Raw genomic sequence first — 12,249 nt, forward strand, 5'->3', positions numbered from 1 at the left:
GGAAGGAGCCTAAATGTCCATCACCTGACGAATGGATCAAGAAGATGTGGTATAGATTCACGATGGAGTACTACATGGCAATGAGAAGGAATGACATATGGCCCTTTGTAGGAAAGTGGATGGACCTTGAGGGTGTCATGCTGAGTGAAGTAAGCCAGGCAGAGAAGGACAGAAACCATATGTTTGCACTCATAGGTCTAGCAGGAAAACAAGAGAGACCTAATGGAGAACCAGGGGGAGCAGAGGAGGGAGAGAGAGTTGGGGAGAGAGAGGGACGCAAAACTTGAGAGACTATTGAATGCTGAGAATGAACTGAGGGTTGAAGGGGAAGGGGGAGGGAGGAAAAGAGGTGGTGGTGATGGTGGAGGGCACTTAAGGGGAAGAGCACTGGGTGTTGTATGGAAAACAATTTGACAATAAAATATTATGGGGAAAAAAAAAAGAACGCTGTCATTCTAAAAGCATAAAACAGAGAACAGTAGCGATCCCCATCACACACACACAAAAATATCCATGCTCTTTGACCCAATAATTCCATTCCTGAAAATTATCCCAAGAAAATGAATTCAGAATTGGAACAAAAATAAAAAAGCGCCTGTAGAAAGATGATTCCAGTCACGTTGATCACAGCAGAGATCTGGAAACAACGGAAATGTCCAGTAACAGGGGAAATGCTTTGGCAAGCTACAGCCCGTGCACTGGATGAAATACCATGCAGCAATTCAAATGGCCAAATGGAAGAGAACAGAGAATCATGAACAGGTGTTTTAGAATAATGCATTGAATCCTGGGGCACCTGGGTGGCTCAGTCGGGTAAGCTCTGACTCTTGATTTCGGCTCAGGTCATGATCACCATCTCACAGTTTATGAGCTTGAGCCCTGTGTGGGGCTCTGCACTGATAGCATGGAGCCTGCTTGGGATTCTCTCCACCCCCCGCCCCGGACCCTCCCCTGCTTGTACATACACACACTCTCTCTCAAAAAAAACATTTAAGTTTTTTTAAATTTTTATTTTTAACGTTTATTTATTTTTGAGAGAAAGAGAAACAAAGCATGAGTGGCGGGGGAGAGGAGGGGATGAGGGGCAGAGAGAGAGGGAGAAACAGAATCTGAAGCAGGCTCCAGGCTCTGAGCTATCAGCACAGAGCCGATTGCAGGACTCAAACCCACAAACCACGAGATCATGACCTGAGCCGAAGTTAGATGCTCAACCGACTAAGCCACCCAGGTGCCCCCCCAAAAAATATTTTTAATAAAAGTATTGAATGACCAAGCACTGCCCAACACACCTTCTGCAACACCTCACAAGAGCCCAAAAGAAACCTATGCCTATTTCCTTTTAACGAATAAGAAGGCTGAGGTCCAGAAAGCTAAAGAAGTTGCCCAAAGTTACAGAGCAAGCAAGGACTAGAGTCCCGATGTGCGTGTGACCTCCCCGCGGAGCCCAGGCACACCCTGAGGTCCTCACTGGACCCCGCAGTGGCCTCCTGGCACTCAAGGCCGTCCTTCTCCATGATGCCGTTGGGACTGTGTTAGGAGGCCACTACAGATCTCCAGTGAAAAGTGATGGGGCACCTGGAAAATGCCTGTGGGAATGCAGCAAAAAGCAAAGATGAGACAAAACAACAAAGGAAATCACCTTTGTTGAGGACAAGAAACCCTTGAGAAAAGACGCTGGAGAGTGGTCAACAAGAGCAGGCATCAGAAGGGACAGAGCAGAGCGTGAGACACAAAAGGCGCCGTGCACGCAGGGGCAGGAGCTCCTGGAGACCGGGACCTGCCTGTACTCACCCACTGCTCTCCCGGGGTCCATGAGCGTCAGCTGAAACACACACATCACGTGGGATGCAGATAAAGCAAGAAGCAAGAGAAAAGGCAGAACCGGGGAGATGAGTGGACTGGGAACCGGGACTGCCGTGGCGTGGCCACAGGCTCTGGTGGGGCTGGAGACTCAGGGACGTGACGCACTGGCCTCACCCTCTAAGATCAGGGTCTGGGTGCAGCGGGAGAGTTGACTTAGCCGGAGAGACAGCCTCCCTGCAACAGATGGGCCGCCAGCAGCCAGAGGAAGCTTCTGCAGGACATCAAGACGGTCATTTTATGGGAAAAGGGGTAGAGATTCCTCCCGCCTGCTAGGGTAGGTATGGCTCTGCCGGAGGCAGAGGACTGGACTAGAAGACCTCCTAGGTCACTCTGGTTACTTAAGACCAACCGCCTAGCGCCATCGTTCTCCAAACCAGAGGGGAAATGCCGCAGATGACCCAAGACCTGGTTATCACTGAACTGGGGGATCGCGATGCGGGTATTCACCAGACCATTCTCTCTAGTCTTGCACTTGTTCGAACACTGCCATAACATTGCAACAAAACTGTAAACTCAGGCCCAGGCATTTCACCCAAAAATCACCAGGGCTGGGGGGCGGCCCTCTGGGTCCCAGACAAAGCCCATCAGAGTCAAACAATGGTTCTATGCTAACAGATTCCTCCAGTGGAAGAGTGGGGTCTGCACGTGCAAGTCAGGCAGCACTAGCAGGTCATTAAGACTGTGTTTACCTCACAGCTGGGTCTCTCCTTAGCTGTGTGTCTCTGGGCAAGTCGCTTAACCTCTCTGCACCTCGGTTTCTTTCTCTGTAAAATGGGGATCATGATGGGACGCTCCTCACAAGGTTGCTGGGAGGAGTAAATGCCACATAAAACTCCTAACGGGGTGGGGGTGGGGGGAGCCAGGCACGGAGAAAGCTTTCGGTGAAAATCAGCTATTAGGTTACATCCATTTTGTAATGTGTATAGATAGTTATTTTGGAAACCATGCGTCCGTTTGGAGAAAACGAAGAAGGGTGAGAGCAGCCCTCTATTTCTAAGAGCTCAGGCAGTGGTGTGGGGGAGCACAACTAGCCCACGCAAGGTGGCCCTGCAGACCCAGGCCTCCACTGGCCAAGGGGGAGAGCCCCTCCCTTCAAAAAGCCAGCAGGAGAAACAGGAAGCTGTTTCCTTTCCTTTCCATTCTGAGCCAGCATTTCCTTTTTTGTTTTAAAAAGCATTCCTTGTCTGCAGCCCAGCCCTTCCCCTGCCCTGAGCAGCCTTAGGCTCAAACACACCCACAGCCATCAGCATTGCTCTGGGACTGTTGTCTGCAGGCAAACTCAGTGAGCATGCCCTTGACAGGAGGCTAACTGGCACGCAGGGACAAGAGTAGTAGGAGCAAGGACCCCAGGCACCCAGACCTCTCTGGGCAGGGTTTCCTCGCCTCGTCGAAAGGACTAAGTGAAATAGGCCATTAACTGCTAGCGTGGTGCCCAGAACGCACTCTGCCTCCCTTTGTAAAGCATCTCCCTTGACAGAGGGGAAGCTCACACGGTCACCAGCCTTTCCTCAACCCACCCAATTTAAATTGGAATCTCAAATGGGGCCCCAGCATCATGAAAACATAAAGTGCAGCTGACACTAAGCCTACAAGTTCTTGTCTTTGTTTCCTGTTCCTGGCTGAAGGCAGTATTTCCCCCACTATGTTCAGCAGAATAAAGATCCCTGGATAAAGACCTTTGGGAGCACTTGCTACAGGGCTTCTCAGAGCCTTTAAGACACTAATCATCTTCAGGCATCTCCAGAGGGGGAGGAGGGCTGATGCAGCACATTCTCAACCACAAGAAAGCCTCTTTCACAGATACAGTATAGGAAAGGCCGCTTTAAGCCCTTTCAAGGGCCCCACACTTGGGGGGAGGGGAGGCGGCCTCTCAAGATAGTGCCCAATGATGGAGAACACCCAAGTCACTTTTTAAATATGCCTATAATTGGGGCACCTGGGTGGCTCTGTCGGTTGAGCGTCCGACTTCAGTCCAGGTCCTGATCCCACGCTTCGTGGGTTTGAGCCCCGTGTCCGGTTCTGTGCTGATGGCTCAGAGCCTGGAGCCTGCTTCAGATCCTGGGTCTCCCTCTCTCAGCACCTCCCCCATTCTGTCTCTCTGTCACCCAAAAATAAACGTTTCAAAAAGTTTTAATAAAATAAATATGCCTATATTTTTTTCCCAGCCAGCAAAACTCTGACTGCACCATGAATAAAGCCGGTCCTGCTTTCTCCATGCCAAAACCAAACCCAAATTAACTGGCAAAGCTGGGACTCCAAACCTCAAGGTGTCATGCCAAAGAAAGCCCCGGCTCTCTGTAAGCAGCTTATCTTGACAGATCTGCAGAAAGTAAACCCCTCATGATCAATGTTACCGATTGGAATCTATAGTTTATTCTATATAAAAAATTACTTTTCCTAACCATAACTGGCCTGGTCCATGGACTGCAGTAAGCTTTCTCTCCCCTCTTCTATTTTTTAAAATTTCAAACACAAGTCTTAATTCATTCTTGCAATTCTTCTGTGGGTGGGACAATGAAAAGGGGGTTGGGGGGACAACAAGCAAACAGGACACTTGAGATCCATTATTTTGAAAGGCAGTCTGCCCAGTTAAAACCCATGACTACCCACCAAGGCCAGAATGGCAGAAAAATACACATGCATGTAAATATACAGGTTTTATATGTGCTGGCAATTGGAACTGAGGCTTTTTGAACACCGATGAGAAAGAGTCATGCCTAAGGATGAACGACAAAGCATTTCTGATCCCAACGTCTGGCCCCAGTGCCCAACTGTACATCGTCACCTGGGGTCTGCAACAGGGGAGAAAGACAAGATGGACACAAAGACGTTAGGTTAAAAGCCTGTGTCTTCTGGAAGTGTTAGTAAATGATTTATAGCGTTATCTTGACATTAAAACCCACGACAACAGCGTTTCATAGAATATAATGCAAAATCTGTACAAATGTAAGGCAAACACTAGGCCCTATGGGATTAAAAGTTCATCCACCCAAGTCCCAGGGGATCTTTCAGAGGGAGGATGAGAAAGTACATAGTCAGGTTCAAAGTTCATTGGCTAGACTGGTCTTCAAAAAAGGCTCCACCCACAGGATACCCCAAGCCACTTCCCAAGAATCTCTCCACTGCCCAGGGTCCCCAAGCCAGCAAACTCCTGGAGGCCAAGGACGCCACCAGCACAGAAGGGTGAAATGGCAGAGGCTGCTGTTGGCCATCAGTCTGGATGGTTTTGTGTCTCTCTCCAGGGCACCTCAGGTCTGCATACCAGCTCAGTGCTCAACCTCTCCTCTGCCCTTTGATAAGATTAATTTTCTAATAGGTATTCTCACCAAGTTCCCTCGCCCTCGGGCCTTCAGTGTCCTTGCCCACAAGATGTGAGGGCTGGACCAGATGGAAAGCCCAAGATCCTTTGAAACACCCAAAGAGCAAAGTGATCAGTATCTGTGTCTATGGCTCAAGGAATAAAGAAAGACCTCGCAGCATGGCTGTGCCCTGCCCAGGGGCAACGAGTCCCTGGACACAGAAAGCTCTAACACCCAGCACCCCATCTGCTGCTGTCTCGGAGCAAGGAAAGGTCCTTCTTCTAATTGGTTAGCCCAAGCCCCCTTCCAACTTTGCTGCAGGCAACCACAAAACCAGAAACCACAGTCCTTGACACATACCCCAGAACATCAACCTAGGGGACCCTGTTCTGTCTCTTGTTTACACTTCCAGGCCTCAGGGGAGATGCAGATGAAGTGGGAGAAGGGCAACTGCATAAAGGCTGCTGCATAAAGGCTGCCGTTTTAGAAGTTCTGGCATTCATGCTGGGAAAGGGAGAACAGATTATGCCCTAAAGATTTTAAAGAATAGAATTATGATTATGTGTGTTGCCACTAGCAAATTCTCCTCCTAGGAAGAGATGCTGCAGCATGATTTATAACAGCAGGACTTGGAAAGAGCCTGAATGGCCAACAGGCGGATGAGTAGTTCGATGAATTTATGGTATGACCATGCGATGCAGCCACCGACAGTGACAATGCATGTCCCTGTGTATCGATGTAAACAGAAGACACTTACGAGGCAATGCACATAGTATGCACCACAAGTATCTATGTGTACATCTGTGTGCCAATGCAGAGGACTAAAAACACTGGGAGAATATACAGGAAAATGTTAATAAGAATTAACCAGATCCGAGAGCTGACATGATGGGGGCAGGTTTTTTTCTTGTGTTCATCTGTGTTTTCTTTCTCACACTGGACCCCAATCATGATGTGTATTCGGAAATATTTTTTTTTACAAAGTAGAAAGCTAAAGAATATACTGCTTCTCAGAGGGATTATTCAGAAAGAATAAGGCAGGTATCCATTAAAAAAATTATGAGCAAGTTGATCTCTAGGTAGCTTCTCATTTCTCAGAGTGACACCGACACAGACTGGTTGCGTCAGAGTTTGTTGACAAAGGCCCATCTTTGAGGATGTGCTGGGCAGCACGTTAGGGAAGCAGCCCCGAGCCCAAGTTCAGAACCTGCACAGCTTGGGGTGGGCCACCAGTAGGGCCCAGTCTTCGGGAACTGAGCCACCAAACACCCAGGCTGCCCTTTTCCATTCCAGCCACACCCTTGACCTCAGCAGCCAGGATCCTGATTCCAACCCCCACCAGGGCTGCTAGAGGTGGCTGCAAGGTTCAGAACGTAGGTTCTGAAACCTAGTCAACCCCGGTTCGGTCACCGACTCACGAAGTCCTCTTAATCCCTCTGGGCTGTAAGGTCTTCATCTGTAAAAGGAGGATAAACCCTCCTAAGGTTCTTGTGAGAGTTAAATGGGGCGACACAGGCCGAGGGGCATCATGCAAGATACAGAACAGGTGAACAAGAAGAAAGTTTGCGTCCCACAACCGCCCTCATGTGCCCGAAGGCCATGCCCATGACCCCAAAGGCACCTACGTGGCTTTCTTTTCGGACTGAACATAAGAGAAGACTCCATCTATTCTGAAAAGATGTATACTTTTATTTTTTTAATTTTTATTTTTTAATGTTTATTTTTGAGAGAGAGAAAGACAGACAGAGTGCAAGCAGGGAAGGGGCAGAGAGAGAGAGGGAGACACAGAATCCGAAGCAGGCTCTGGGCTCTGACGCGGGGCTCAAACTCATAAGCTGTGAGATCATGACCCAAGCCGAAGTCAGACATTCAACCGACTGGGCCACCCAGGCACCCCAAAAGACATATACTCTTTAAAAAGCACAGCTTAGACAGACTCGGTCGCTGGTTTTGCTACTATGCCCCACCCCCCCATCACAGACCCAGCCCCCAAGGACCAGGGGCTTCTCAGTCCCTCTCCAGGGCAAAGCCAGTGGGCGGGTGGAGAATACCTGTGGTGGGGAGCGCAGCCCCCTTGATGTGGGGCCAACCCAGACGGGATGGAGGCACTCCGGTTGTCCCCAGACAGCAGACCACACTCACTAAACTGGGCCGAGGCTGCGGTGAGGCTTTCTTCCAGCACCACCCGCCCCTCCCCAGTGCCCCCTCCCTGGGAGGACAGAGCACCTTTTTTGGTGAGAAAGGAGTGAAGAGAAGTGCAGGCGCCTCCCCAGGCCACCCCAGAGGAACTTGGGTGGCAAGGTCCACCAAGGATGAAGTGGCCAAGGCAAAAGCAGACACCAAGGAGGCAGTGGTCCATCTCTGCATCCCTTCAGCCATGGCCGGGGTTAACACCTCCAGTGGGAGGGAGGCCAGAGCCCTGACAACGGAGCAGAAGGAGACGCACCCCGCTCGGAAGCAGTGGCTGGCAGGGAAAGGGAAACCCAGCTCGTGCCCTCAGTTCTGCCAGCGAGGTCATTTGGGACACCAGGACTGTAGGAATGTTTCCCACAAAAACAGAAAGCTAGACTGGCCCACCATTCCGGCACATTCCCGATCCTGGAGCATTTGGCAAGTCATGTTCTTGGAGTCGCAATGGTTCACCTGCCTGGTTCCCAGCTAGGGTTCAAGTTTCCCCGAAGACCAGGAGAGCGTCCTGCGTACCTCAGGATCCTCGCCAGGGCGGCTACAGCTAGCCCTGCAGGCAAGCCAGTCTTGACCAAAGTTGAGTGAAAGGATGTTCACAAGAGCCTGGAGGGCCTGATGTTGGGGAGGAGGTTGGACAGGGACCAGAGTGGTGGTGGGGGAGAGCTCGGTACTCCACACAGCAGGGTTCTGACCTCTGTCACCATCAACTTGGGTAAACAGCAAGCCCCGCTGACCTTCCGAGGAGCAGCAGCGTCTCCCCTGGGTGCCTCCTGGCTCCAGGGCAACTCAGAGAAGTGGCAAAGGGCAGACTGTACTTATCACAGCTCCCCAAGGTCCCCTCCCGAGCAAGGCCCATGGTCAAGGTCCCCGGGAGCTTCTTTCTCCAAATCAGCTTGCATAGGGAGGAGTCTCTCTATAAGAGCACAAGGTAGAGGAGGCTCCTGGGTGGCGCCTGACTTTGGCTCCAGTCATGATCTCACGGTCAGTGAGTTTGAGCGTCGGGCTCTGTGCTGATGGCTCAGAGCCTGGAGCCTGCTTCGGATTCTATGTCGTCTCCCCTCTCCCTCTCTGCCCTTTCCTGCCTCATCCCCTGTCTCTCTCTCAAAAACTAATGAACATTAAAAAAAATTTTTTTTAAGAGCACAAGGCGGAGAGACTTAGTTTGCCTTGGCCTGTTCTGGAAAGTACTGGCAGGCTGGCAGAGGAGGGCAAAGTTACAATGCCACTGGTGAATCTGCACGAGGCACTGCTGTCTCCTCGGAGCTCAGCACAGACTCAGCCCACAAAGCATGAATAAATGAGGGAATGAACTGGCAGGGGGCTCCAGCCCAGCTGCGAGGCCAGCAGGTGTCCCTACGTGAGCACATCTGGGAACAAGAACATTCTATCCTGCCTCGGTGGAGTTCTCAGGCCCCCTAGGAGGGGCTGTCATAGGCAGGGCACGGGGTTCTGCTAGGATGAAGTAGCCTCACAACTTTTTGTTTACAAATTCAGACTCTGAGTTCAAGATTCTGTCACCCTCCCTCCCCACCTAGAGAGAAATAATTGTGTGGTGAAGGTTGGTGGATTTCCAGGAAATATTAGGAGCCTGAGAAGCTTCCAGTATGCCAGCAGGTACGGCAAACATTAAACTCCGGCTCCTTCCACTCCTTTGAATCCAACCTGGACAGCTACACAGAGAAAAGTCATCACAAGGCCAGCCAGACACGCTGCCCCCTGAAAATCATCACAGCCTGTGATCTCGGGGACCAGCAGTTATGCCCATGTCAGGGGCCTTGAGGGGCATCCCACGTGTTTCTCCCAGTGAGTGTGTATTTAATGAAGACCAGGGGCACCTGGGAAGCTCAGTCAGTTAAACATCCTACTGCAGCTCAAGTCATGATCTCACGGCTCATGGGTTCGAGCCCCATGGCGGGCTCTGTGCCGACAACTCGGAGCCTGGAGCCTGCTTCAGCTCCTGTGTCTCCCTCTCTCTGCCCCTCTCCACTCATGCTCTGTCTCTCTCACTCTCAAAAATGAATAAATGTTAAAAACAATTTTTTTAGGAAGGCCAGAGTGGGCTGGGGTTCCTAAGATCCTGGGATAAGTCTGGTGTGGTTGCAAAAGCCGAGACCTCTGGGGAGCCCCTTTCTTCAAAAGCCAGGAATCCAGCATTGCCTCTCTCTAGGAGACAAGATCCAGCTCTAGAGAAGTACCTACCCCTAAAGGTGGCCTGTGGCATGAATGCCACTGGACCCTCTCCAGGGAAAGTTTATAAGCAGAATCTTTTGGTAGCAGGACACAAACTTACAGGCTCACAACACTGCAGGGTTATGCCGTCTCATCCCCACTTTACAGATGAGGTTGAGGTTCCGAGGTCTCGGGACTGGCCTAGGGTCATACAGACAGACCACTATCCCCCTCACCCCCGGGGCTGAATTCAAAGCTGTCTGCCACACTGTCCCCATCGGCAGAATTCTTTGACTTATACACTTCCCCCCTGTTTTATCGGTTTCGTAAATCTGGATTTTACAACTGTTTTTAAACAGGGGCATGTGTAACAAACGTTTAGTTTAACCCCATGAGGCCCCTTCACCAAACCACAGAATGTAGAGCCTCAAGGGCTTATGGAGATCGGCCCTAACCTCCCTGTGCAGGTTAGGAGGCTAAGGCCTCCAGGGCCAAGAGAAGCGTTCAAATTAGCTGGAGGCAGCTTTAGGGAACTGTTTCTGAGGTCTAAATTCCCATTCTCAAAAAACCAAACCTGGTCCTGCCTTTTCTCAGAGTAGGGTGAACCCAAATCCAATGGAGAGAACAGGGGGCTGAGTACTGATTTGCACTTACACTGCAAATTCCCTTTGGGCCTCTGAGTGGGTTTTCTGGCTATCAGAGGCCATCATCAAATAAACCCCGGGGAGGGAGGCCACTGAAACACAGCTCACAGACCTAAACAGCGATGCTTGGGGTGTCGCAAAGGCATACCTTTATTAAAATGAATGACTCTCGCAAAGTCAGGGCACCTAGAGGACAGAGAACCATTTCCAGAGGATGAACAGTACAGGGTCCTCGGGGTCTACTCCGGGAGCCAGGAGCTCTTGAGGGCACCATGGGGACAATCCGAGAGAGGTCAACACAGAGAACTTTCCCTCATCTCAGTAACACAGCAGTCCAAGCAGCCTGCAAGCCGCGGGGCCGATGATCCCGCCTCCCGCAACAGAGCCGCACAGGCCCCCTATTGTGTCGGGTCAAACACTGAACTTTGCTGGGCAAACACATTTGGCTGTGTTCAAGAAAAAATCAGTTTCCCTCACCGCTTGGAAAACAGCAGCACGACGGAAAGAAGGGACAGCTTGGGGGCCGGGGGGTGTCGCTGGTGCCTGGTTGGTTTTTGAAGCAAAGCCCTGGTCAGTCCTGCTATAGCAACTGTAACAAAAATAAGAATAGCCAGCACTCATGAAATGCTTTGCTTCCAACATCCCTGGTTTTGCAGCTTTGAAGAAAACAAAACTGCAGGAGAGAAGTCACCCTCAAACATTGTGGATCAAACAGGGACTTGGGCCTCTGATGGGCTTAGGAGAGCTGGCAGAGCCCACGAGCAATAAAGGGGTGGGGAGAGGGCTGTTAGGTTGAGAAATCAAGGTCCTCCTACGACAAAACATCCCAAGATCAGCAGAAGGCCAGACATGCCACCCAGGTGGAAAGAAGCCACTTCTTCAAGTCTGGGTAGCAGTGAAGTGGTCCCTGGAATGTTACAGTCTTTCCAGTCTCAGGACAAAAACTAGTTGGGAACGCAGGCACTAGTTTCCCTACACTGTTTTTTTTTGGGGGGGAGACCTCCCCCCCCTTCTGAGATCCTAACCACCTCTTTGACTAGTTCTTCCAAATCCTTTTAATACTGCACATCCCCGCTATAATTTGAAGGAGGAGGGCCTGCATATTGTATTTCTTTCACCCCAGACTCCCCCCCCAGCACCCCTTAAATAGTGTCATCTTCCCATCAAAGGCGTTGTGCCCCAGCATAATCCTTCCTAAACCAAAATCCAATGTTTGAGGAGGAGTGGGGGAGTCGGTGGGTAATTATATTTTGAGCCGTGAAAGGCTGGGGCTGTGCAAAAGGAAAGCATCAAATGCCTGAGCAATAAATATGCAGTTTCAGCAAACACATTTTGAAAAGCGGCAGACAAAAATCCCGGAGGAGAGGAAAGAAAGGAACAAGCCGGGAGTCTGGGGCGTGAGGGAAAGACAGAGAATGGCGGGCCTGTGATCACACTTCGGGGGACCCCCCCCCCGGGTCTACTCCCCGTCACCCCGGCCCACGGCTGCTCGCCTGTCACACAGGGAAAAGTCCAGCGTGTGACTCAGGGGGAGAATGAGTCCTGCGGCCCCGCAAACTGGGCGGGGGCGGCAATGGGGGGGCAGGGGATGCCCGCGCGCAGCCCACCCCGCCCACGGGCTCCAGGAGCCTACACCCCGGGTCCCACTCGCCCCTCCCCCCAAATCCGCCCAAGGTGAGGGGCTGCTCCTGGGTCCCCAGGCTGCCGCGACAGCGACTGGAGGAGGGAGAGGAAGCCTCCAAGGGGCGACGCAGGCTCCAGGCTGCATCCGGGAAGGAGCGCCCTAGGGCATCGCGGGAGGGGCTGAGGGGGCCGCTCCCCGGGCCGCGCGGCCCCCTTACCTCCAGCGTCCGGATCTCCTGCTGGGTGAGGTCGTTGGACACCGCGCACTTGGTGCGCAGCCCGCGCAGGCTGCCGATGGAGATGTCAATGAGCTTCTGGAGCTGCCCGCACTGCTGCAGCGCCCGGCTGGCCGCGGCCCCGGGGCCCCCGTCCGCGGCCGCCGCAGCCCCCCCGCCGCGGCCCTCCTTCTTCTCCCCCATCGCCGCCGCGCGCAGCGCCGCTCTATCCATGCCTCGGCATCGGGG

General features: G+C 51.9%; 1 protein-coding gene across 3 annotated transcripts in view; it reads right to left on the reverse strand.

Annotated features, from left to right (window-relative positions):
* KSR1 (kinase suppressor of ras 1) overlaps nt 1-12,243 on the reverse strand; it is a 155,481-nt gene extending 143,238 nt beyond the window's left edge. For all 3 annotated transcript variants that reach the window (XM_029928993.1, XM_029928992.1, XM_029928994.1), the window contains exon 1: nt 12,004-12,243. In XM_029928993.1, coding sequence (XP_029784853.1) covers nt 12,004-12,234 — 231 coding nt within the window. In that variant the 5' untranslated portion in view covers nt 12,235-12,243. The remainder of the gene's footprint in view (nt 1-12,003) is intronic.
* Nucleotides 12,244-12,249: the final 6 nt, after the last annotated feature.

The sequence above is a fragment of the Suricata suricatta genome, chromosome 17, assembly GCF_006229205.1.
Source record: "Suricata suricatta isolate VVHF042 chromosome 17, meerkat_22Aug2017_6uvM2_HiC, whole genome shotgun sequence".
NCBI lineage: Eukaryota > Metazoa > Chordata > Mammalia > Carnivora > Herpestidae > Suricata > Suricata suricatta.